This window comes from Eupeodes corollae, chromosome 1, assembly GCF_945859685.1.
Source record: "Eupeodes corollae chromosome 1, idEupCoro1.1, whole genome shotgun sequence".
In the NCBI taxonomy this organism is placed as follows: domain Eukaryota; kingdom Metazoa; phylum Arthropoda; class Insecta; order Diptera; family Syrphidae; genus Eupeodes; species Eupeodes corollae.
The window spans coordinates 10,112,785-10,140,672 of NC_079147.1; the positions used below are offsets into that span (position 1 = coordinate 10,112,785).

The window sequence follows — 27,888 nt, forward strand, 5'->3', positions numbered from 1 at the left end:
GCCATCAAAAAAGGACACTGTAGAACGACGTCTTGGATAAAACGTCACCATGGAAAGCTATAACTTTGAGGTAGTAAAGTACGTTCTTAGTTAGCAATATTGTAAATATTTACTATTTAGGAAGTAACGAGCTCTTTCAAAGTTCTAATCATTTGTTAACTTGTAAAAGTTAAGGCAATTCAACAATTCCTTATTCATTGCCCTGAAACCACTTACAAGTAAAATAATAATGAGCTAACAAAATAAATTACTTTGATTTTTATTAATTTTTATAAACACTTTTTGAAAACGAATTAAATTTACTATTACAAATATTTATAATACTATACAACGAATAAGCCTCTAAGATTTCAATGGAACAAGCTTAGACCAGAATCCATTCTTAGGAGCTGGGTTGACTATTCCCTTTTCCAACACCATGGGAATAGTAGAATTCGGTGATGGTCTAATTTCAAATTCACCCACAAGATAAAATAGCATAGCCTTAGCCTCCATTAGTGCAAATCTATTAGCTATAGGAACAAAAATTAAAAAGGTTATAATCATTTCCTGAAATCATATATCAGAAAATCTATTTACCAATACAATTCCTTGGACCTACTCCAAAAGGCAAATAAGTGAAAGGCAGAATACTGCCTTTATTCTCATCGCTAAACCTCTCTGGGTCGAATTTCAATGGATCCGAGAAGTATCGTTCATCCAAATGATATCCAACAATTGGAATCCAAAGGTGTTGACCAACTTTGATGGTGACATCTATTTCATCATCTTTGTAATGGAAGTCCTTGTTACATTGACGATCCGTTACAACAGCTGGAGGCCATCTTCTAAGAGTCTCTGAAACTACCATATCCATGTATTTCATGCTTTGCAGAACCTCATAAGTGAGTGGTTTTCCATTGAGATTTTCTTTGACATCCTGGATTTCTTGACGAAGTCGCTCTTGAACATCAGGATTTACCATAAGTTCATGCGAAGCAAATGACATGAGCACTGCTGTGGGCTCAAAGCCGGCAAAGAAAAATACGAAGAATTGTGCCACAATCTCATTGTCTGACCATTCTCGGGCCAATGCTGATGGTTTTTCATTTGGTTCCTTATCGATGTATAGACCCTTTGCCTCCATCATCATATTAATCATATCGGGTCGGACTATTTTGTGCTCTTGGCGATACTTCATTGTATCCAACACAAGTCGGGTAAAGTAAGTAGTGTATTTTTGACTAAAAAGGGACATTTTGAAGGCCTGAAACAAGAAATCTTCTAAATAAAATCCAATAGTTCAAAATGCTACTACAAGCCTTACCCTCATAATATACTTAAAGTTTGTAAATAGTAAAAACTTCATGTTCTGCCAAAAACTGAATTTTGTCACTTTCTTTCCCATCGCGTAGAATTCATTGTCTTCGTCTTTGAACGAATTGATCTGCAGCCCGAAAACAGCTGAAGCAATCACATCATTGGTAAAATGTGTAAAATAGTCTTTGATATTAAAGTCGATCTCGGCTTTGCCGTCTTTTTTTAGATATTTCATAGATTCATGGGCGACTTCGTTGATGAGAACAAACATTTGACGCATTTTACTTCCCGTAAAGACCGGACTTAGTGTCGAACGCATAGCCTTCCATTTCTCATTGTGCAAATTAGATAGAGCGTTCCCGAATAGTTCATCATCCTCTACTGAAAACACTTGACGATGATTGACAAAATGATCGAAATCCTTGATGGTGATCTGTTTCAAGACCTCCGGATCACGAATAATGAATGTAGGGTTGCGTTGATCGAAGACTCCAGCGATACTAAAATAAAAAGTGAATTTTTGATTAATTTTGTTATTTTTATTAATAGACTTAAAGGTATAAATGTATTAATTTTAAAGTATCATGAAGACCATTTCAGAAATATTTGTCATAAAACTAATGGGCTGATAGAAGAAGGTTCATTTTTACAATCGATATAAAACTCACCTATTTTAATTGATTTAAATATATACATATTTATTTTTTCCATCTTAAAGACTTCAGTAGAAATAGTTTGTTTGATAAAGTTTCAGTTTTTTGTCTAAGAAACAAAGTCCAGAATATTTAAAGTACGCATACCACATGGGTGGGTAATAGATCCGCCACTCTTCAATTATCAACTTTGAACTAATTTTTCGTTTGTAATTATTTGCTATCGATTGTATTCATTTATAAACAAAACCTAACACAACGGATCCGAAATCCGTAGGGTAACCCTTGATCTAAATTATTAGATTTACTCGCCTTTAAATAATATATAATTTCTAATCCATAAGAAGCCTCACATTTATAAATAAAAGTCGAAATTAAAAAAGTACAAAATTATATGATATTTATTGCAAGGAACACTCCTTCTTTTCTAATTCGAAAATCTTCTATGGTTGCACTCCCCTCGAGGCACTTTCAAGCGGAACTAGCTTCATCCAATTACCACCTTTCGCTACAAGATTGAATGCCGCAAATTCTAAAACAATTGGAACTCTGCTCCGAGGTGAGTGCTCGATGCGGAATTCACTCAAAATATAAAACAATATAGCCTTACCCTCCAAAAGGGCAAATCGGCTTCCTAGAACAAAAAAAGAAAAATCTATCAAATCATGACTCAAAGAGTACACATGAGTGTACCTCCACTAGTTCTATGTACCTAGACAGCTTCTTGGTCCGATTCCGAAAGGCAAATATGTGAACGGACGAATATTACCTTTATTTTCGTCACTAAACCTTTCCGGGTCGAACTTCTCTGGATTCGGGAAATATTGCTCGTCTTGGTGGAAGCCAACAATTGGTATGGCAATTGTTTCGCCAGCTTTGATCGTCACATGAACATCATCATCCTTATACGTGAAATCCTTGTTACAATGACGGAATGTTATAGGTGTTGGCGTCCATCTTCGCAGAGTTTCAGATACGACCATATCCATGTACTTCATGCTTTGAAGAACTTCATAGGTAAGGGGTTCTCCGTTGAGGTTTCTTTTCACCTCGAAAATTTCCTGACGAAGTTTCTCCTGCATATCTGGATTTTGCATAAGTTCACTAGCAGCAAATGCCATCATTGTTGCAGTTATCTCAAAACCAGCAAAAAGGAATAGAAAAAATTGGGCTACAATTTCTTCATCTGTCCATTGGACTGAGTTCTTACTCTCTTCCCCATTTCCCACCAGAGATCCTCTAGCTTCCATCAACATGTGCACCATATCTGGGCGACTTATGTTATTATTTTCCCTATATTTCATTGTGTCCAGAACCAGGCGTGAGAAATAATCGGTATCAGCTTTGCTAAATATTTGGATTTTCAAGAACTTGAACAATAAATTAATTTAAGATTCGCTTAAGATTCATTAGTGACAGACTTACTTCCGATAAGGATTTTAAGTTAAGATACAAATAAAACTTGATGCTCTGGAGAATTGTCGGTGTGGTAACCCTCTTTCCCATCAAATAAAACTCATTACATTCGTCTTTGAAAGAATTAATCTTCAAACCAAAAACCGCAGAAGCAATTGTGTCATTTGTAAATTTGGTGAAGTAGTTTTTGATATCAAAATCGATTTCCTGGTGATTTTCGGATTTTTCTTTCAGGAAATCCATTGATTCTTTGGCAACCTCATTGATTAATATGAACATTTGACGCATTTTGCTGCCAGTGAAGACGGGACTCAAAGTATGACGCATATTTTTCCATTTGTTATTTCGCATGAAAAACAAAGATTTACCAAAAAGACCACCGAAATTTTCATTAAAAACTTCACGATGATTGATAAAATGATCAAAGTCCTTAACCATAATGCGTTTAACTAGTTCTGGATCACGAATTGCATAGATCGGATTGCGTTGATCGAAGATTCCGAAAATGCTGAAATGATAGTTTAATCAAATTTAGTTTTTTTGTACGGAATTTTCAGTCTCTTCGGAGAGGTTTTCTTACTTAAGTTTCAGCGGATTCCAAAGAAAAGCAAAGCGGCTGTTGAAAAGGCAGTTAATAGTAAGCGAAGCTTTAAGATTATCAAGCAGGCGGATCTCGTTAACACGTGACGGTAAAAATCATGTGTCTAGATTTATTAAAAATTAAAGCATTTAATATGTACAATAAATCATAAAAAGTAATATTTTAAAACTTCATAGAATAATGAAAAGAAGGCGCTTTGATTCCAAAGACCTTCCGAGATACTTCCTCGTTAGTATTTTTCTCAAAGCCAAATAAGCAGCGAACGACGCATGCACAAAAATCTCGAACGCATTTCCAACAACAAAAAAACTTCAAAAACATTTTGAAAAACTCTTTTAATCGTATTCCTACATTAACTTTTTTTTAAAGCTTGTTTGGATCTAATTTTCAAGCGGTACCAGCTTCACCCACCATCCACCTTTTGGCTCTAAATTAAAGCCAGATGAAGATAATACAATCGGTACTGTACTCTTTGGTGATACTTCAAGGCGAAAATTCTTCACAATATAAAACAATATAGCTTTGGCTTCCAACAGAGCAAATCTATTTCCTGAGGATAAATAAATTAAACAGAATTCAGGTTAATGCTTCCTCAACATACATTTAGTTTGAATATATCCTCACCTATACAATTCCTAGGTCCAACTCCGAATGGCAGGTAAGTAAAAGGCTTAATATTGCCCTTATTCTCATCGCTAAACCTCTCTGGATCGAATTTCAAAGGATCTGGAAAGTAGTTCTCATCGAGGTGGAAACCAACAACTGGAAACAAAACTGTGTCACCAGATTTGATAGTAAGATCCAGATCATTATCCTTGTACGAAAAATCCTTATTACACAATCGATCGGTAGCAACCGCTGGAGGCCACCTTCGAAGTGTTTCAGATAATACCATATCCATGTATTTCATCCCATGAAGAGCTTCGTATGAAAGTGGTTCTCCGTCGAGAGCTTCTGTTACATCAACAACTTCTTGGCGAAGTTTGTCTTGACAATCGGGATTTTGCATGAGCTCCATGACAGCAAATGCCATCATTACAGCAGTTGTCTCAAAACCAGCAAAGAAGAACAAGAAAAACTGGGCCACAATTTCGACATCAGTCCACTTTCTATCTGTTGATGGCTTATGTTCAGCTTGCTTATCATTATCCTTGTTGATGAAGATGCCTTTTGCCTCCATCATCATGTTTACCATATCCGGTCTCATAACCCTGTTTTGTTCCCTGTATTTCATTGCGTCGAGTACAAGACGCAGGAAATAATCCGAATCCTTTTTATCAAACAATTCTATTTTCAATAACTGCAAACAATTAATTATTACATAAATATTATAAGTTTTGGGATCGAATCAGATTCAAGAACTTACTCGCACGATGGGTTTGAAGCTGGTAAACAGGAAAAACTTTATATTCTGTATCGCTGTGAATTTTGTTACTCTTTTTCCCATCTGATAAAACTCATTTTGTTCTTCCTTAAAGGAATTTACTTTCAATCCAAAAACTGCCGAAGCAATTGTGTCGTTCGTAAATTTTGTTAAGAAATCTTTGATACTAAAATCGATTTCATTTTGGTTTTCACATTTTAACTTCAAGAAATCAATAGATTCTTTGGCGACTTCATTTATAAGAATAAACATTTGACGCATTTTATTTCCAGTGAATACGGGACTCACAGTTGATCGCATATCTTTCCATTTATCATTTTTCAAAACGAACAACGAGTTTCCGAAAAGACCACCATCGTTCTCATCGAAAGTCTGTCTGTGATTGATAAAATGATCGAAGTCCTTAACGGTAATTCTCTTCATTATTGCTGGATCACGAATTAAAAAGACCGGTGTTCGATTGTCAAAAAACCCACTTACACTGAAAAGAAAAATGCAAGTTTTGATATTTAACGATAAAGCATTTTCATTTACCACATTGACACAAAACAAACAGAAAGTAAAAGACAAATTATTATTGGCCCCAAAGGTAAAAGAAGCTTTCAATTATTTAGTGTTAAGCCCTTTTACCACACCTAGTTGGTATAGACTTCTAATCATTGTCATCCGGCAGAGGAAAATTCAACAGACTATTAAGTTTTGTCTCTGAAGAAGTGGGTCATAAATCCACATTTTATGTTATCTATTCTTCCGTTCAATTTGACAGCTGTCAGAACTTAGGTGCCTATAATTAACTGATTCATTTATGTAATCGGAAACAATGAAACAGAATTAAACCATGATAAGACCACGATTTTAGGTGGAAAGAAATAGACATAATTTCCCAAGCTGCTTATTATCAAAAAAATTTTGAACAATATCAAATACAAATAAGTTTAAGGTGGACACAAAAGCATAACCCATAATTATTTTAATCAAACATTCAATTATCTTCTTATTTTTAAAATATGATTTCATCGATGAAGCAATAGATAAAATTTTTAGATTTTTAAATAAACAAACAACAATTTATTAAAGTTCATTAATAACTAAATTAAATATATATACAAACTTTGAACTTCATTTGCGTTTAAACTACAAAAATAAAAACATGTTCACATTGTACGTACAATCATTATTTAAACGAGTTAGTTCTTAATAATTAATTAATATTTTCAAACGCCCCAGTAATAAAATAGAATATCTATTGTATTACTATATATTTATTTAAAGTGATGTTTGTTATTTCAAAGTTTCGAACATATGTATGTTCGAATTATTTATTGCAAAAGCTCTTCGCAGTCAATCCATGTTATTTGCATTTTAAACAATCAAAACAAAATACAAATAACTAACAAAAAATGAAACATAAGTTTACTTTTTGACCTTGAAATTTGATATTAAAATAGAATTAATCAGTATCAGTATTGTTTATTTTTAGATAAAAAAAAGTAATACCTGTCTAATTAAGGTGTGAATGAATTTATACAGATTAGATTTAAGGCACAAGCACTGATCATAAATATACTGAAGGTTGGATAAATTTAAAGAGCCGATGTCGAATGTGGACCAAACCTAAACGTCAAATTATATCCTGCATTGTATTTGACATTTTCCAAACCTAAACCCTCATGGGCCTTGCACATGAGGGCGAACAACCAATGAACGAATGGACAAACAAACGTGATTTTACACATTTCAAAAAGTCAATTTCAAACAAAAACACATTAAAATTATTACAAACCAATTGACACTTATGGTTAGGATAATAAAATCTTCATTTTATTCTCTAAATCAAGACAATTTTGTAAAAACAATTTGGTAGTAACGAATTGCAGTGTGGTTGCTACGAGCTGTCAAACTCTATTCGAGTTCCACATACTATCCACACTGCAACGAATACTTATTCGCGTGCAACATAACCTCAAAATTATACCACTCCTGTTATGTTTTTGTGGGAAAGATCGTGGCTGAGGAAAATATGAAGAAATGGAAATTCGATTTGTCGCTGTTTGCGAATAGAAATACTCGTAGAGCCCATGTGAAACAAAAGTCAAAACATGCGAAAATCAACAGTTCGCAGTTAGTAGTTCGTAGCTCATGTGCAAGATGCTTTACCCAATTTAATGTTCGCGTCTTTGCGACAATGTGACTGAAGAAGACCACCTTTGACGCTCGTCGTCGATACATAAAGACTTACGCTTACAAGGTGTAATTGACTCAGGAACTAAAGCCTCGTGACCATTTTAAACGTCGTGGTGGCAAGAAAGAAATGACAACAGTGGATAATCAATTTTCGAAGAAATTCATCTTCAGTAATGAGGCACATTTTTTTTAGCAGAATTTCAACATTTGGGCGATAGGCCAGTAACAATTCAAGAGCTAACGCATGAAATAATTCCATTCAATGAAGGTGTCGTAGGGGTCATTGACCAATATTTTGTTCCATACCTAATTTAACCATTCCAATATTATCATAATAAAAAAATTACAACAATTTCATAAATAATTTGTGTTTCATGCAAATTCAAAATCGGCCCTTAAAATGTAACCTCCCTTAACCCCATACTAAATAACGCAGGTAACTTAGCGTTTAGATTTCGTAGTATTAAGCTGTAATATGCCACCTGTCACACTCAGCTGTCATTTAAAGTGTCAACACATATGTTAAATTTTGCATCCATATATATAAAACTGAAATCAAGCAAAAGAGGAAATATTTGTTACGCTTTGATTTCGAAACTTCTTATCAAATTGTCATGCGGATTTTTTAAATGAAAGAGATATCACGGAGCAGGTTTTAGGCATAAATAAAATCCGATAATGTTAGTCAATAATTTGTCATCTATACCTACCACCAGGTCTTTGCTGTTCAGGAGGAAAAGTTTTATAGGCAGAAATTGTTGATCCACCGGAACAATTAAATAGTCTTTTGAATCATTGTCATCGAGATTCTAAACATTTTCTTGATATGATTCGTGTTTACAATTCTGCTTTCCAAATCACGTCATTCGGTGCCAATAAAATCAGACATGGAGATTTTATGCCTACATTTAAAGTTCAGGTCAAGTCTATAATTTAGCTGGATCTCTTTTACCAAACAACCCTGATAAACCGAAATTTTTGCAAATATATTTCATGGATGATTCTGGTTCAAAAATTTAAACATTTTTAATAGCGTTGAGTATTCTACTTTTCAAAGAGCCTACCAGGCACTCGGTCTTTTGGAAAATAAAAAACAATGGGCCGATACTTTAACTGAAGCAGCTCTTTTCTACTCTGCATCACATTTACGCGAACTTTTTGTAACAATGATAATCTTTTGTCAGACATCAAATTTGAATGAATTAAGGCATAAACACACAGAAAATATGGCATCTGGAATATTGCAACAACACAGGCATAAATTCAACAACCGGGAATTAGGAATCACGATACAAATTTTGAATAAGGCATTAATATTGGTTGAAGATCAACTTTTAAAAATATCAGGAAAAATGATATCAGTTAAAGAAAGAGCTCCTAAGAGCAATACGAGAAAGCCAACTGGGACGGTGTCAATAATTATTTTAGGATCTCTAACTGGTCACTATGCTCCCCAATAGTGACGTTGACGCCAGCGCTGATATGAAGTTTGATTCTAATGGGAATGAGAACTTTTATCCCGAAAAGGGTTAAAAGCATCATTAGAAGGTAAGTTTCCGTTGTTTTAATGATTCTATGGGGCAAATCTTTTTTCGCACTCGTACTGTAGCGAGAGTCCTAAACGATCTTAACATACATAAATCTGCTGGTCCGGATGGTGTCCCCGCTATTGTTCTCAAGAGGTGTTCTTTATCGCTGGCAAAACCACTGCGTAAGCTTTTTCATCTGTCCTACTCCTCAGGTCTCGTTCCGAGCGGATGAAAACCCAGCCTATTCTCAAGAAAGGTGAATCTTCCTCACAGTCTAATTACCGACCGATTGCACTTACGTCCCTTCTTTCCAAGGCCATGTTAACGCTGATTAATTATCAGCTCAAGAAATATCTCGAAGATCGAAAGCTTCTTTATGACCGACAATACGGCTTTCGTTGCAATAGGTCCACTGGTGATCTCATGGTTTATCTCACGGAACAGTGGAACAGATCTATACATTGTTTTGGAGAAAGTAAGATTATTGCACTATAGATATTTCAAAAGCATTTGATAGGGTTTGGCATCAGGCTCTCTTATCGAAAAGGCGTGCTTTCTGTTTTCATGAATCCCTCCTTCATTGGATTAGTAATTACCTTTCGAATCGTTCAATACAAGTGGTATTGGATGGATTTAAGTCTGAAAACCATACAATAAATGCTGGTGTGCCCCAGGGCTCTGTTCTATCTCCAACACTCTTTCTCATTTTTATTAATGATCTCTTGTCTGCAACTTCTAATCCAATACATTGTTTCGCTGACGATAGTACTCCTAGCTTTTCATGTTCGTTTTCAGATTCACACCCCTCTTCTTTAGATGTGGAACTGCAAAATGCGATAAGCTCATTAAAAAGCATTGCACAATGGGGAGTAAGAAACCGCGTGGAATTTAATGCTTCGAAAACGCAATGCTGTCTTGTATCGTTAAAGCGAAATATACCCCCTTGCCATTATCCATAAATGGCACTTGCATCGAGGAAACTGAATATCTCGATATTCTTGGTATGTGTATCACCAACCACCTTTTGTGAAACGATCACATACGCGATGTCGCCAAAAATGCCGCAAGATGTTTGGGTTTTCTAAGGCGATGCAAGAAGTTTTTCTCCCCCTCTGATCTGGCTGTTATTAACAAGACATTTATACGTCCAAAGCTTGAGTAATAACTCCCATATCTGGGCTTGTGCCCCTGCAACTTACTTAAGCCTCTTGGATAGTATTGAACGTAAAGCATTTAGATTGATTGGCAGTACCATCATAAGATCATTAACGTCACTTGAACATCGTAGAAATGTTTCTTGTCTCACCCTCTTTCACCGTTATTTTAATGGTTTATGCTCTAGAGAAATAGCCAGCTTCATTCCTCCCCTTAAACAGTTCAACCGTAATACTCGCACTTTTATAAATGCTCATCAATATACCCTCGAGCCCAACTTCGGTCGTACTGTCAAGTACAGAGATTCGTTCTTTAGCCGTACTATGCGAATGTGGAATGCCTTGCCACCCTCTGTCTTTCCCAGCTATTGCAATATTCAGGAATTCAAAACCAATGTGCACCGACATCTCCTTTCAACCTCTCTCTTAATAATAATAAGGGTAGTATATCCTTTTGAGTGTGCGCTTATTATAAAAAAAAGTCTTTGATATGGAATCTCCTACACGGATTGAAAAAAAAATTAACCGACGACCAGCGACTTGCATACAACACTATAATCGACATTTTGATCCAGAACAGTGGTAAAATATTCTTTCTTGATGCACCTGGAGGGACTGGAAAAAGGTGCTTGACCAATCTTTTCCTTGCTTAATTTAATGTGCAAGGAAAAATTGCATTAGCAGTAGCATCATCTTGGATTGCTGCAACATTACAACAGAATGGAAAAACCGCTCACGCAACTTTCAAATTGCCCTTAAACTTACAAAGCCAAGAGTGTCCATTTTGTAGTATCTCGAAACAAAGCTAACTAGCTAAAGTGCTTAAAGAACCAACGTTTATTGTATGGAACGAATCGCTGGTGATTTTTAGCAAACATTGCCAATTGTGCCAAGAGGTACAAAAAGTGATGAAATAAATGCTTACCTAAAATCGTCGTTTCTGTGCAAATATGAGCGTACATTTGGGTGGTGATTATAAAGCAGCACATTTTTCAAGAACTGCCACTTTACAAGAACGACAGACGCAATAATACGTTTTTCATCAAATGAAGTACGTCAAAAGTCCACAAAGATGGGACATAGAAGAATTGTAACGCATTCACTTGAATATTATAAATAGAATTATCAATGAAGCTTGTACTATCAAATGAGATATTGTATCTTACTGTGTAAGTTATGAAAATACAGTTTGAATTGAATTGAAATTGAACGAATTATTTAATTGTGGGTTTCAAGGTAAGTGTCAATGTCATCAGTTATTTTATGTTCCTGGTGCCTTAGGTGTTCCTTCAAATTAACGATATCGCACCAAAATATTGATAAGGCAACGATTCGTTTATTCTATTCTTTTTTATGTGTCTGCATTTAATGCAGGTGATTGCCAGGGCTTTAAGTAAAAACAAGAACAGCAAAGGAGTACAAAACCTTTACCCGTTCTTTGGCATTAATCAAAAATCTTTACGTTACTTTGATGTTCTTGCAATCCTATCATTGTCTTCCAGTGCAAAATATGTGGGAGTTATACTCGTCCCTAAACAAAACTGGAAACTAAATATTGAAGCACGGGTTAAGAAGGTCTGTACTTCCTTCTACGCCTGCAGAAAAACTTTAAGCAAAAAGTGGGGACTTCAATAGAAGATAATTTTATATAATATTAATAAGCTAAAGAAGGTTCAGAGAACAGTTTCCGTGGGCACCACAGGGGCCATGCGTACTTGCCCAACGGACGCCTTAAACTTTATTTTGGATCTTCTACCAATCGACCTTTTTATTAAATACATAGTTTCCTGCAGCGCTATTAGGCTGAAGGAATCAAACAGCTGGTTGTCAAAACCTTATGGTTACAGCAACACAACGAAATTGATTCCCTCAGATATTATCTCGGTAGACACTGACTACTGCACTCCTACTTTGAACCTTAGTAAGGGTTTTAAGGTTATTTTCCCATCGAGAGAAGATTGGAAGGATGACATCGTGTCGATAGGTTTCGACACAACCATCTTTACTGACGGCTCAAAGATGGAGTGCGGAGTTGGTTCTGAGATATTTTCTGAGTCCCTTAATGTAGCCAAATCCTTCAGGCTTCCTGACTTTGCTAGCGTTTTTCAGGCTAAACTGCTGGCAATAAGGGAGGCATGTAAGATACTTAAACAAAACCCAAACCAAAACCGAAATGCGGCTATCTTTACAGACAGTTAGGCAGCTGTCAAAGCCATTAACTCGGCCATATCCTCATCTAAATTGGTCCAGCAATGTCGCGATGAGCTTGCGAGCCTGAATATTAACCTCGGTGTCACCCTGATCTGGGTTCCGGGCCATAGTGGTATCGTGGGAAATGAACGGGCTGACGAGCTAGCCAGGCGAGGATCGGCCGTTCATAGCTCACTTACGGAAATGGTTAACATACCTCTTGGTGCTATGAAGGGTAAGATCTTTTCTATCTACCAAACTGAATCAAACCAAAGGTAGAGCAATTTAACCAACTGCATTATATCTAGGAAGATATGGCCCACCTATAACAAAACCCGTACAAACGATCTTCTATGCAGGCCAAGGCAAGACATAGCCAGGATTGTTGCGGTTTGTACCGGACATTGGCCTATAGGAGTTCATGCAGAGATGTTGGGTATCGCCATTTCTACCTACCTACCTACCTTGCTGTTCTTGAATTTACTTGACTTCACTAGAGTGCAAAAACTTCAAGTGAATGCAATATAATAGATGAATGATTGCAATCAATTGCTTACATTCAAAAGATTGCGAAAAATTATAGCAATCTTTTAAGAGTAAAATGATCGGGAACTGCAGAATTGATAAAACTTAAAGGCACGCTTAATAATAACACTACTTGTAAATATACCCCGAAGATCAACATAAAGGCCATATTCATAGTTCCTCTTCTGCCCCAATAAGTCTTACCCATTATCAAATATTCAATAATTTTCTTGTTCCAAGAATGTGATTTTATTTCATGAAGCATCAGTAATTATAGATGTTTATTAAATTTGCACCTAATTTCCAAGCACACATTCTACATTTTGATTAATAATAAAATCTTTATTGTACAATTGCATAATTTAATAATATTTCAGCATGCTCGAGTACCTCAACTAAATACCTATAGAAATAAACAAATTCAAAATGTCTTATTAAGTTAATAATGTTTCTACATGTGTCCAAATAATTGTTCTCAAAAGCTTTTCACAGTCAAATATCATATTTTACGTTAAATAACAAAACAATAGTGATAACTTCTTTGTGTTTATTGTTTGTTTATTGCAAGTAAAATAATTTAAATTTAATTGATTTGAAATGTTTGACCTTTAAAGCTTTTGTAGATTAAAATTAAACTAAATTTTCTAAGATGTTAATTTATTGATAAATTTAGTACCTGACTTATTTAAGTATAAATGAACACACACAGCTTGGAGATCGAACGTAAACATTAACAATAAATATATATATATTCTACATTGTACTACGTATGTATACCGGTAATCCTAAAAAAGATAACGTTTTATTTTCAAGTGGATTTGATATTTGATAAACAATTTAATTAAGTTTGAATCCGGCCGCAGTAGACAGCACGCGTGGGGCTTGATTTGATAATCTTTAGATAGATGACGTTTATGTTTAAGTTGTGACAATCTTGTTTGATAATTCTATAATAATTTGTGTGTGACACTTTGAAAGCTAAAGACCTGAAAATCTTTAAATTTTTTGAATCCCCAAATACTGGAGATCTAATTTAAATGAGAGCCAATATTTGCAAGTCTCCGAAATTCTTCGCTCTGAAAATTTTCTGCAGCCCGACCTGAGCTTATATCGATTAATGCAGCAAATGTTTCATGATATTTTTTATTTAAGTAATAACAATAGATAATTGAGACTTTATATGAATGTTAGGCAAAGTTATAAACTCTGGCTATTAGAAATGTGATCACCCAAAACGTCAGCAACAGTTTTGATTAAATCATTTTCGATAGCAACTGAAAAATTTTAAAAACTTAAACGTTTTAAAACCGCACTTTTTTTTAAAGTTATGTTGGATACTTAATGCTTCGTCTTTTCTAGTCGGATCAAAGGTAGCTAATTTAATGACATTTTGCAAATGGGAGGCACTTAGCTTGTGTTTTCTCTGAAGTGTGGTTAGAGTGTTCATACTGTCCACATCCGAGGAACTCCATGCGAAAGAGATACCGGAAAAATGCAAAGAAGATCAACAAAATAATTTCTTGTTATTCTCGCTACCAAATAGCTATTGGTTTTGGTAATATTATATATTGTATACTGATTTTCGCTAAAGGTTCGACTATACTCCCTGTTTCTACATTTCTTTGTTCATTTTAAATCTGTAGGACGCCAATTATTAGCTTCTCCGAAAACTATACTGTTGAAACAGTTTCTCTAATAATTTTTGAATTACGTTCCTTGCTTGAGAAGTATTGGAGATTCCATTTTAATTCCTACCAAAATAAAGTTCCTATTGTTACACTAAGATCATGAAAATAAAGTATCTTTTTTTAAACAAACAAAGAACACTCTGTTTACAACAACTAATCTCATTGCCTAAAACTTTATGCTTAGCTGGTCAAAGAATTATGCAATTTCAAAACTTAAAAGTCAAATTTTTAAATTAAACTTCATGCCATTTTTTTTGTTATTGCAAAAGAATTGAAATTTATCCAATGCAGCTGCATAAGTCGTAATGTTCTTATATTTAGTTTTGTTTCGCTCAGGCAGTTTTGAATTTAAAATATTATAGTTTTAATTGTTTTTTAGAATTAATATTAACGAATTCTGAATCATGAATCGAAAACATTTTGAAAAATCACACTTTAAACTGATTTTTTGACTAAACATTTGTTTTTTTTTTCGAAAGCTTTTAATAAATTTCCATAAAAGAAATGCTGTTCTAAGGAAATCAACTAAAATAATTTCTTACAACTAGCAGGTACCATGTTCCAATTGATATGGAATTATATTAATAGTAATTACAATGAAATGTATGTACCTACCTAAAAAACATATAGATCATAACACATTTAGTATTTAACTAAGTGCCTGGATACACGAGCGCAATAAAGAATTACTTTTGTGGATGGTTACGTTAGGTTAGGTTATAGTGGCTGGCCAAGATGGAAACGGACACACTTAATGGCACATTGTGATACCACAGGAATCTTGAAGATTCCTCCTAAGCTCAATGAAACTATTTGAGTCGCTTACGAAACGTGAGAGGCTGATTATGCTATGACTTAGATCGTTAAAGAAGAATTCTCCTAGGTAATTCCTGTGTTTTCGAGCCAGAGCAGGGCATGTGCAGAGAAGATAAAGAACAGTTTCTTCTCTTCCCCGTCCATACAGCTTCTGCAAAAGTCATTTGAGAACACTGCCATAGAGTTTGTAGAGACAGAGTCCAGAGATTTAATAGCGACTTGGCTATCTGAGAAAATACGGATATCAGATGTTGATATCACGTTTTCTTTAAGCCAGGACAAGTCTTCCTTTATCGCCAAAAGTTCTGGCTGGAGCATGCTACAATGATTGAGAAGGCGGAATGAGAGACTTAATTTGCCTTTCAATAAAGGCAACTTAATTGGAAACTTGACTTTAAAGTTAGTCAAGAAAAATCTTCCTAACTTTCAAGTCAAGTCAACTTATGTCAGAATGACAATCGATCATGTTTTTTTTTAATGTACTGAATTCATTCATTTATTTTTCCACTTAAAATTATATGTAAAAGGGTTTCTAGTCAAATTGGAAAATAAATAAGTAATATTTTTTTACGATATGAAATTCAAATTAGGATGGACTTTCAGTTTGCCTGAGGACTGTTTTGTAGACAAAAATGTTTTTGGCAGGTTTTGTACGTGAGTACCCGTGGCACGATGGTTAGTTCGATGGACCGTCATGCGGAAGGTCTTGGGTTCAATCCCTGTCTATGCCACCTAAAGTTTTTTACACAGGTACTGCCACTTGCGAGGATTTGACAAATTCTCCAATAGTAATTCTTGCTTAAAACTGTAGGTCCCTTCCATCCCTGACAACAGTGTAAACCAATTATTTGGTAATTCAATTACCAAATAAAATTCATATTACAAAATGTATTACAAAATTCTTGGTTAAGCGCCGTGAATCCTGCTGACTATGAGGAATCGCCCCTGATTCGTATCTTTACCTTAATAATTAAATACTTTGTTACAAAAAACGACTGTCATGGAATTTTCCAACGAACAATCAGTAAAATAGTTTTAATGATTTAAAAAAATTGCCTCTCTAGCTACAGCATTATATTTTTGCCAATCAACGAGAGAAGCCCAACAAAACAAAATCATCTGTTTGTTAATTTTTTAATAGTTAAAAGTTTAATTCTATTAGACATTTTTCTTACCAAACATAGCTGTCAAATTTGTCATGAACAGCAGGTGTATCTAGTGTGCATGTTAAATTTAGACTCGGGCTTAAAACATGACTAATTACTTCTTATGGGAAGTTAATAATATGCCTAAATATTTTTAAAGATATTAAATGCTTGAAACTTTTTATAAAGAGTGATTTTTTAGCCAATTTATTTTTGGCAACACTGGTTTTAACAGCTGATGCACGTTTCGTGTTATGTTTCACTGTCAAACATCTTCAATTTCGTCTATAATTTAACCATGAATCGTCTTACAAACGAAGAACGTTTGCAAATTATTGAATTTTATTATCAAAATGCGTACTTAGTTAAGAAAGTTCATCACGCGGTTTTTATCGAAAAATTGTTTGCAGCGCCGCAAAGAAGCTTATTTTTTTGTATATTAAGCACGGGGTTGTAAATACCTTTATTATGATTAAACACAGAACGAGCAGTATTTAGGAAAGTATATTATTAAAAAGGAGAAATCGATGCACATTGGTTTTGAATGTCTGCACATTGGAATGAGTGGAAAATATTGAGCCTGGTTAAGCATTCCACATTCGTGTAGTGCGGCTAAAGAAAGAATCTCTGTACTTAACAGTACGTCCGAAATTGGGCCCTCGGTTAAACGGTTGAATTGTGTAAGGGGAGGAATGCAACTGGCTATTTCAATAGAGCATTGTTTATAAAAGTAACGATAATTTGAGGCGGTGTTCAAGAGAAGCAAATATCTCGGTAAGAGAACGATCTCCAATCATTTTTGAAGCTCTTTTTTCAATTCTATCTAGAATATTCAAGTACGTTATGAGAGTTATACTCAGGTTTTTTACGAATAAAAGATTTGTAAATTATAGCCAGATCAGAAGTGGTAAAACACATCTGACGTCGTCGGAGAAAACCTAAACACTTAGCAGCATTTTTGGCAATATCACAACAAGTGGTTTGTGATGCACATACATAGGACTGATATTTGTTCAATCTTCTCGATGCAAGTACTACCCATGTATAGTGGCATTGGGGGAGGGTAACGCTTTTGTGACAGTAGACAGCATTGAGTTTTCGAAGCATTAAATTCTGCACGGTTTTTGAATCCCCATTCAACAATGCTGTCAAGATTAGAAATGAACGAGCTTATTATACAATGCAGTTGTAGTCCACATCCAAAAAACAAGGATGAGAATCTAGAAACGAATAGGAAAAGCAGAGGGTACTGTCATCAGCGAAACAATGCAGTGGCTTAGAAGTTTTAGACAAAAGATGTTTTGTGAATATAATGAATAGAGTTGGAGACAAAACGGAGCCCTGGGGCATACCAGCTCTTAAATGGTGGATATCAGAATTGACCGGTCCAATACTACTAGGAAGGTAATTTCTAAACCAACAAAGAAGATATTCATCAATACCAAAAGCACGCATTTTCGATAAGAGAGCTTGATGGCAAACTCTATCAAATGCTTTTGATATATCAATTGCTATAATCTTACTTTCTCCAAAACGATGTAAAGATTTGTTCCACTGTTTGGTGAGATAAACAATGAGGTGACCAGTGGATCGCCTAGATCGTGGGATTTAACGCCTTTAGGCTATTTTTTGTGGGGCTATGTTAAAGCTCATGTCTATACAGACAAGCCCGCTTCAATTGACTCATTGGAAGAAAACATTGAAGCATTTTTTTGTGAGATACCGGCTGATATGTTGGAAAGAGTATTCCAAAATAGGACTAAGCGGATGAATTATTTGAGGCGCAGTCAAGGTCAACATTTCCATGAAATAATCTTCAAACATTAACTTAAATGGACCGAACTATCGATTCAAATAAAGATTTTATACATTTTTCTGAATTGTATGTGTTTTTTAGCTTTCTTATAGCTTTTAAGAAATCACCCTTTATCTAGTGTAGCACAAGTCTAACAAAATGGTACAAAATACACGAACTTTCTTGTAATAATTTTGGAGTTATTATCTTTTTTTAAATACATTTACTCCATTAATTAATCAGTGAAATCAATATTGAAGAAAACAATAAATTGTAAGAAATAAGAATTAAAATTGAATTAAATATGATTGATTGGAAATACCAAGAGTTTTCATTCATAAAAATTCATTCAAGAGTATAATTCTACTTTTATCATAAACAAATAATATTTATAAACAATATCAGATAAGAGAAATCATTATATTTATTTATACATACAGAATTGAATATAATAAATTCGTTAAATAAGAAAACAAACAAAAATAAATACAAACATTGCTGAACAAATTTATTATAATAAAATATAATTTAAATTGTTCTTATCTTTATAGATTTGGGATTCTTTTTTTGTTTTGTTTATCAAATAAAAAATTTGTGGTTTTGTCTTTTGCAAAATAAATAATAACACTTAATCCTTACATCAACTTATCTATAAAAAGAAAGCATATATACAAATTGTATAATAGATTCGTTTTGGCATAAGACGTCATTTTTAATGAGCTTTTGAGGTATCTTATGGTATTTTATGGTATTTAAAATAGAAGAATATGGTCTGTAAAAACAAGCAGGTTTCAAGCCTTTGTTTTATAATTTAGAGGAAAATAGTTGCAATTGTAAAAAGGAATTGAAAAAAACATTTAATTCAGCGAAGAATTATGTCCAAAATTCATTGGCGCTAAATTTTAAACAACCTATTTTAAGGGTTTAACAATTCACTAGTTAGGAATTTGCTAAATATTACTATCACTCAATTGTTTTTAGTACCCCTTATATGTTTATTTTTGAACTGAGTGCGAGCATTAAGAAAATAATGGAGGATTTAAGAGGAGATAGCGGTGCACATTGGTCTTAAAATTCTGAACATCAAAATGGGAGGGAAAAACAGAGTTGGCCAAAGAATTCCACAATCTCTATACTTGACAGTACGCCCGAAAATGAGCTCAATGGTAAACTGATAAGCATTCCCGGAAGTGCGAATATTTTGGCCGAATCGTTTAAGGGGTGGAATGCAAATGGCTAATTCGACAGAACATTGTTTGTAAAAATATCTATAAAACAACGAAAGGTATGAGACATTGCAACGCTGTTCTAGCTATGTAAATGTTTCGATTATACTTATATTGTTTTTCATTTTTAAATCCCTTTTCTGTATTCTATCCAAGAGCTTTAAACTATCTGTCCAGATATGCGAATTATAAAATTATCAAATTGCTAAAAGTTAAAGTAGCCATTTTGTGATTTTAACTTAACCTAAATGATAAAAAATAGTAAGAAGGTAAAATAGTTTAAAATTAGATAAAACATCTTTCAAGCTTAGAAAATAACTAAAAATGGCTTTAACATTTTACTTAATCGTTTAAAATTTGGAGCCATTGACTTTTTAACTTGTTTTCAATAAACTAACTATCAAAAACTTTTAAGATTTTACTTATTACTTACGTCTTTTTAGTTGTATAATAAAGTGGCTTATCGACGGTTTAACTTTAAAACCTCGTAACAAAAATCGCTTCAAACAAATATTCAATGTTGAAGTAAAATAATATTAGTTAATTTAAATTCTTAAAAATACAAGGTGTTAAATGTTTAATAACATTTGTGTCGAAATAGTTTATCGTGTTCAAATGTTAAGAACACTTACGAGGTATTGCATTGAAATTTACAATATTTACGATGTATTGCATTATTATTGCATACTCTAAATAAGCTAAGAAGTTATGAAATACTCGTAGTACCTTCAGTATGACGAATGGTTTGGGCAACACAACCATTTTGATACCAAAGTATTTTAGTGATCACTTAAGATAGCTCAAGTGATTCAGTTTTTTAAATATCTTTAAATAATATGGTCAGGAGGGAGCCCTTTTAAAACGACCAGAGGCCTGAAGTCCGTAATTTTGTACACCTTTTAATCAACTTATATTCGAAATTTGAAGTACCTGTATTGATGAGACTTAGTGATGCACCAAATTTAATTATATTATCATTAGAAATTTACTTTAGACAACAATCATTAGATTTGGTTAGGTAAGTACACACACATGTTGATTACGTCAGTCATTTGGTTTCGTTATCATTTATAACAATTAATTGGATTTTTATATTATCAGAACAATAAGTGCTAAGATAGTCAGACAAATAACTAATTTATTATCATTTTTTAAAGTATAAGGTGAATGTTAATGTGTGTCCAAGCCAAAGACAAATTTTCGAAGCGTTTCAGAAACATTTAAAACAACATTTTAGAAACAGAGAAACATTTCTGAACATTTTCTTTGATCTAGAACCTATTGAAACATTTCTGAACTGTTTCTTTGTTTTCCATTAGGAATGTGTAAACTAAATATGGTTTGAAGTATTGGCATAGGTAGAAAGTGCGTTAGTGGTTTAAAATATGTAAATATGAAATGCCGCGAAAAGTGTGGAGATACGAGAATTTCATCCAATTGATAATTATGTTTTATAAAAGTTTTCAGGATTCACTTGACAAAAGTTTTAAAATGTTGACTTAAATTTCCAGAAACACAGATAATAAAGAAAATGAGGTTGAAAAAATACCACAAAACATTTCTGTTTTTAAACAAATGGTAAACATTTCAGATACATTTTTTAAATAATATTTCCTGAAATGTTTCTTTAAGAACAAATTTAACTTTCGGTTCATCAGTTAAGTGATTTAAGCCTTCCAACCATATTATGTCAGTCCAATTCTTCTAAGGTATGTTATTCTTTTTCATGGCAGGAAATATTGCTTTTTAATTGCTTTCAATTCTTAAGCCGGTCATTCACGATAAACTATATTTTCTATAAGATGTAAAAATCACTCAACTCATAAAAATTGTTAAAAACTACTACAAGATTTGTGATTGTGCGCATAGGCGCACAGTATTTTTGGTCAACCTGTCGTTTACTAACACAAATAGGTTCGACGACATGGATTTTGGATGGGGCCCTGAGACTTATTTTTATATAGTTTTTTTTTTTTAATTAGCGCGGTAGATTTTGGTGCCCCAAGGCGGCCATTTCGTTTTGGTGACATCTGTCAAATCTTTTGTTTATTACTCAGATGCTTATGCCAAATCATCATGGCACGTTACAAGAACAGCACGTTCAAATGATAAAACTTTATTATAAAAATGAGTGTTCGTTAATGCAAACGTTACGCACATTGCGAATATTATACGGTAGACGTGGGGGCCTTCACAGTCGACTCTTCAACGGTTGGTGGCCAAATTAGAGACGACCGGTTCAACATCCCTACGTTCAAGGAAGGTAAAATCGGCCGAAAATATCGGCGTGGTCCGTCAAAGTATACAGCACAACCAAAAGAAGTCTATTCCACATCATAAGAACTCGGCCTTTCTCAGACTTCAACTTGGCGAATTCTGTATCTAAACTTTTGCCTACACCTCAACCAGATCCAACTGACCCAGGAGCTCAAAGTTCAGGAGCATAGACAAAGCCGTTAGTTTGCTGACTGGGTTTCGAATATTTTCGAAGATGACCCTAATTTTGGGCAAAAAATCATCTTTAGTGAAAAGGTGCATTTTTAGATGAATGGCTGTGTTAACATCAACCCACGCGAGATTCACCAGGTGATAATACATCCTCAAGAAGATAACGTCTGGTGTGGATTTTGGGCCGGCGCGCGGCGTAATTGGTTCGTAGTTTTTTGAAAACGACGTTACATAACGACGATAAATAGTTTTGTATGGCCAAAATATGGACCTAGACAGCATGTTGTGCAGCAGGACGGCGCACAGTGGCCCGTTTTGACTCTCTTGGTTGCAAAAATCATATCTCCTAAACGAATAAAGGTATTGCTTAAATTTTTTGTACCTTGAAGGAAATTTCCAAGTCTGTAAAAAGTATTTTTAATTTTAAGGCATTTGTTTTTGTTTTTTCCGTATTCAAGAGTCCATAATGTATTTTGGTAATATACCAAAAGTTTTACACTTTGTTGAAAGATGTCCAGTTCTTAAAGAAATAAGAAGGAATACTTTTGGTAACTTGAAAACTATCATCTAAGTCCGGGTAAATGTGTAATTAACATTTCTGGAGTATCATTCTTTCAGATCTGCTTCTCACATACCTTAAGAAAGAAATAAGTGGATCCGAAGAGGTTGAAAGCATGTTAAATAGGTATTCATTCTGCAGAATCCTTAAAACGGTACACGTATTCTGATATCGATATTTCTTCTAGTCTTTAGTTTTGAATTCCTGGACTTCGTCTGACAATTATCCAAGTGGAAGTGATTGATATTCAATGATATTTTGACTATTAACCAATATTTTGTGTAGAGTAAGTATGAGTAGTTTTTCAGGATACTTTTGTTTTAAAAGCTCTGCCGTTTTCTTAGTATACTCCCAAAATTTATCTGAATTCACTTTTCAATATTACTTTGAGCCTCATTATAACTTCTTCAATGACTCCATTTATTCGAGCGGTTGCATCTGATTGTTCAAAAAATCTTCTTGCAGTGTTTCCGTCATTAGTGTTTCCAAACCCTTGCTTTGGTTTATCCTCATCAAGGCCAACCTTTGTTTTCTTTTTTTCCGCCTCCTTGTCGAAAAATATACTCAAGCTTTAAAATAAATTCCATGCATATGACTCTAGCGTACAGTGGAGAGATTCCATATTCGTAATTATGTTCGTCCTCAATTGATTCATTTTTATTAAAGTTCTTTTGTGTCCTTTTGCATATCAGACATGACCGCGTAGACTATTTAAAATTTCTTTACAGGATTAAAAAAAATTAGCTCTTAAACTCTTGAAAATCTTAGGTAATAAACATAAATCAAAAATGATTAACATTTTTTTAAATAAAATCAAATTTTTGAAATTAACCACACAAAAAACAGAGAAATTATATTTCCAAAGAATTTTCCATGAAAAAAGAGGGTAAAAAAATGACTGGCTTCATCAATTCAAATCGCGATGCAAAATGACGCAGTTGATCTTTTGGATTTATGTTAAGAAATCAAGAAATTCTGAATTAGTTGAGAATCTTTATTTTCTATACATTTTGAAGTCGAAAAAGTGTGCAAAAAGTAGTGTTTCCAAAAACATTAAAAACATTTTTTTAATAATCGATCTAAATAATGGCAAAGCATATTACGAAAACAAAAAGCGTTTTGAAGCCCTGTTTCTAGTTTTTACATTCAAAGTTAAGAAAAAAAATTAAAAAAATAAACAACAATTATCATCACAAAAAATCTTCAACTTTGGCCTGCTCTATAAGGCACACCAATAACCCAAATTGAATAATTTTTACTTGCTACATATAGGAACTATATGGCAAGTTTTGCATTAGTGCGAAATTTCGAACTCGAGATTTTAATCAAACATGATATTACGATGGTAGAGAAGTCGAAAAAAGTGGGTCCCGCGATTCCGTCCGGTCGGTTTTGTCTGTCTGTCCACGCTCCTACAGCCTAAACTATTGGGCCGATTGAGGTCAAACTTGGAAGTTAGGGTTTTGAGCAGATTCGCGTTAGGCGTTTTTTTCATTTTTTTTTAAGATCAAAACTAACAGTGGCTCCCATACAATTTTGTTGGTCAAAAAACGAAAATTTGAATTTTCTCAAAAACAAACCGATAGATTTTTTTTTAATTTTCTCTAAAATTTTATTTTTTAACTCTGCTTCTTTTAATAAGAAAAACGTATTTTTGTATTGCTCAGGAATGGTACCGCCCATAGAACCGTTATTTTGTTTTTTAATTATCTCAGCAACTTATCAACCGATTTCAATATTTTTTTTTCTGAATAAGCTCTTATATTGCCTTAACAATATTTCATTATCAAAAGTGAATTTTTTTTTGTTTGGATTTTTAAAAAAATATTGAAATTTTTTTTTTTCAAAATTCGATATCTCAAAAACGGGTAAACATTTTTTTTACAAAATTCGAATGCATAGCGTATATTTTTAATGTTTATGCAACTGCATACCAAAAATATTTTTAGAAAAAAATGGAAAAATTTTATATATAAAAAATTAATTTAAAAAAAAAAACCGCTCTAACGATTTTCAAAAAAAAAAAATTGAAAAATCAACATTTTTTTGATTTATAAAATAGCATTTAAATTTTTGAAGACAAACTTATTTTTCAGGTAAAATTTTGAATCTTAAAATATTTTTTTTAATTATTTTAATTTAATTATTTATATTTTTAGTAAATTATTTTGACAAAATTTTAATTACAATCCTATCTTTTATCTAAATTAATGCATTTGGTACATTTGGCATTAAATACCAACTATGGCCGTGAAACGATTATGATATGTTTAATCAACAATCTATTTTAAAGTGTCTATCAAGAAGTATTATCTTGGTACTTTTGTATATTAGATTTTAAAATATAGTTTTTTAAGAATAAGGTTGTTTAACACATATTTTACTTGCTTTCGATTACATAAAAAAATAAATACTTAGTACTAGTTAAAGAAACGTACAACCTCTACAACTACTGCTTACGTGTCACTTCATAACTAAAATCCAAAACGCACAAGAGCCTGACTGTAACCAACACATGAACAGCAATTTCTTGAACTTTAACGAAAAAAATTAACGGAACGGAATTACTCCATGTTTGCGCTGAAAACTTGTAGGAAAGAAGGATACCTACCAATGACATTCTTTCACTATCATCATAAACATGTCTTTATCTATCTATCTGCATAAAGCTGATCGCTTTACAATTTAAACATACATATTCTTCCTCTTTCTTATCTTCAGATAATTTACTTTCCATCCTGGTTCTCTTAACATGAAATTAAAATAAGGCTATCCAATTGAACGAAATAGTTGAATATATAGACAATTCAAGTACGGTTACAAGTACGGTTACAAGTATATTTCATTTGCGGGATGAAATGTCCTAGGATGAGTTGTGTGGATGAATTGCTGGTTTTTTTACTAATCAAATGGCATTTATGTCTTTGAAGACAAACTTATTTTACAGATATATTTTAAAATCTTATATAAGTACTTTTTTAAACAGACTTTTAGCATACAGTAGCAAGTTCGTGCGACCCAGTCGTGCATTTTATTTTGATTACTCGAGCTTCAAATATTTGTGAATCCAGTGAACTTAAAAGACTTGCATTACTTGCTACGTGAGACAAAGCAAACGCCACGACAGTTACACAAACATCTACCCACCCTTATTGAAAAACCCTATATAAAAGCTAAACAAATTGGAAACTGTAAACTTCTGAAGGGTATGGTCGAATCGACGGTATCATTGTAATACGTAGCAACAGGGCCACTTTACCTATTAATTTTCCAGGCAAAATGGTCGCTTCAAGAATATTTCTAGTGATCTTTTTGATGCGATATTATATTAACTATACATTTTTTTTTAAATAATCAAGTCTAATATTGTACTTCATATGAAACGTTTGGAAGTTTGACGTATCGCCATCTATTGAATACTTTCTCAATCTATTCAACATAAGTTGCCATCTGTTAGAATCGTTCAGAGATATAAGATAATTTGCAATAAAATTATATTGCGATAATAAATTAATAATGTAAGCTATCCTATCTTTCAAGTTGGATCAAACTGCACACGGTGTACAAATTTACTAAATTTACGGTTAAGTAGTCAAGGACAAACATCGTGACACATAATTTGCTATATATTAAGATGTACACGTTTGAATGTTATTATCTGTACAAGACAACTATTTGAAGCTGATACTCGTATTACAGCGGATTCTTCAGATGATGCCGACGAAAAAATGATCGCGAACATTTAGACGAACTCACCGTGTTTTCCGAGTCTAATGACCTCAAAAAGCGAAGAAATTTAAAATATCGGACCGATTGCTATAATTTGTATCACTTTTTAAACAAGTAAAGAAGAGCTATTTAAAGCCGATATTTCAGTAGGTTCTTTAGATAAGGCCGACGAAAAAGGCCTCCTGAACATTCCGACGAACTCACCATGGTTTCCGAGTCTAAAGACCTTAAAACGACGAGAAATTTCAAATATCGGACCGATTGCAATAATTTGTATACATTTTTTATACTTGCAAAGCAAACTTATTTGCAGCCGATATTTCAGCAGGTTCTTTAGATAAGGCCGATGAAAAGGGCTTCCTGAACATTCCGACGAACTCACCATGGTTTCCTAGTCTAAAGACCTTAAAACGTAGAGAAATTTAAAATATCGGACCGATTGCTATAATTTCCAGATACAATTGGATTCTGTATTGACCAAGCAATAAAACGCATTAAAGTATTTTTCTTCTCATAACAAAACTGCGTCGCACAAAATCATTGAACACACACTGGCACGGTTACATTTTAAGCATTTGCAGCTTCATAATAATTTTAATAAAAGTTAGAAGATAAAGTCCAAGCGACAACCATAATGAATTTCCCGATGCTTTTATTGACAAACTTCAAGTTTTAAATGAATGAATATTATAAAACAAATAGAAATAAGTTAATTCAAAGTTCCATCACGCTTGAAAAAATCTATCAATTTATTATTCATTTGTTTACACTATTTAATAAGATGTAGATATGCAAATAAAAATAAAACCCATATCAAACCCCTCACTCAAATAAATCGAGAATATTATGCATCATTTAGAAAATAAGAACCTTCCCATATAAGTGTGTCTGATTAAATATTAAAACAAAAATACAAAACTAGTTAAACTTGAATATGATCTAAATTTATGACATAATGCACCATCTTCACTGTCAATGTCATTTTAAATGAAATGTAGGTACATGCATAAGTTTAAATTCATTAAATAAAAATATCACGCAATTATTAATTAAAGCCAATATAAAACCATCACTGATGACAATCAAAACAAAAACCCACTTTACACTTTATTACGCGTGCATTAAAAAATAATAAATTTATCTTAAAAGCCAAAAGAAAGAAAAACAAATCTTACCTTGTATTGAATTGTTTATAGAGTCTATTTACATTATCGTACATGGAGCTTTTTCTCAAGACAATATCCTTTTGACTGCCGAACAACGGAAATGGTTTATCATAAGGGATACCGATCTTTTCGAAAAAGTCAAAAGTTGACGTTGACCATTTGTAAAATATAAACAGGGCTAAGCCCAAAAGAATTATGAACTCGATAAGCATAATAAAATATTAATTATTATTAACAACTTCAAGCACTTCAAAACTTCACAAAACTTGATTAAAACAAAAACAACAACACTACAATATTTAAAAAAAAAATGGATCTACTATTTTATTCACTAAACCGCCTCGGACGTCTGTAGAATTTACACTGAATTCAATGAATCCA

The 27,888-nt window shown here is 33.3% G+C and overlaps 1 protein-coding gene across 5 annotated transcripts; it reads right to left on the reverse strand.

Moving 5' to 3' along the window:
• Positions 1 to 243: 243 nt before the first annotated feature.
• On the reverse strand, positions 244 to 27,888 carry LOC129953731 (probable cytochrome P450 9f2). Of its 5 annotated transcripts, none has more exons than XM_056067126.1 (4): positions 27,517 to 27,888; positions 1,307 to 1,799; positions 580 to 1,246; positions 244 to 512 (listed from the first exon to the last, which is right to left on the reverse strand). In XM_056067126.1, exons 1-4 carry the CDS (start codon positions 27,717 to 27,719, stop codon positions 343 to 345), a joined length of 1,533 nt encoding a protein of 510 aa, XP_055923101.1. In that variant the 5' UTR covers positions 27,720 to 27,888; the 3' UTR covers positions 244 to 342. The 5 variants fall into 5 exon arrangements, with proteins under 5 accessions (XP_055923101.1, XP_055923099.1, XP_055923104.1 ...); XM_056067124.1 differs by lacking the exons at positions 244 to 512; positions 580 to 1,246; positions 1,307 to 1,799 and adding exons at positions 2,327 to 2,586; positions 2,665 to 3,322; positions 3,378 to 3,876; XM_056067129.1 differs by lacking the exons at positions 244 to 512; positions 580 to 1,246; positions 1,307 to 1,799; positions 27,517 to 27,888 and adding exons at positions 2,327 to 2,586; positions 2,665 to 3,322; positions 3,378 to 3,876; positions 3,949 to 4,350.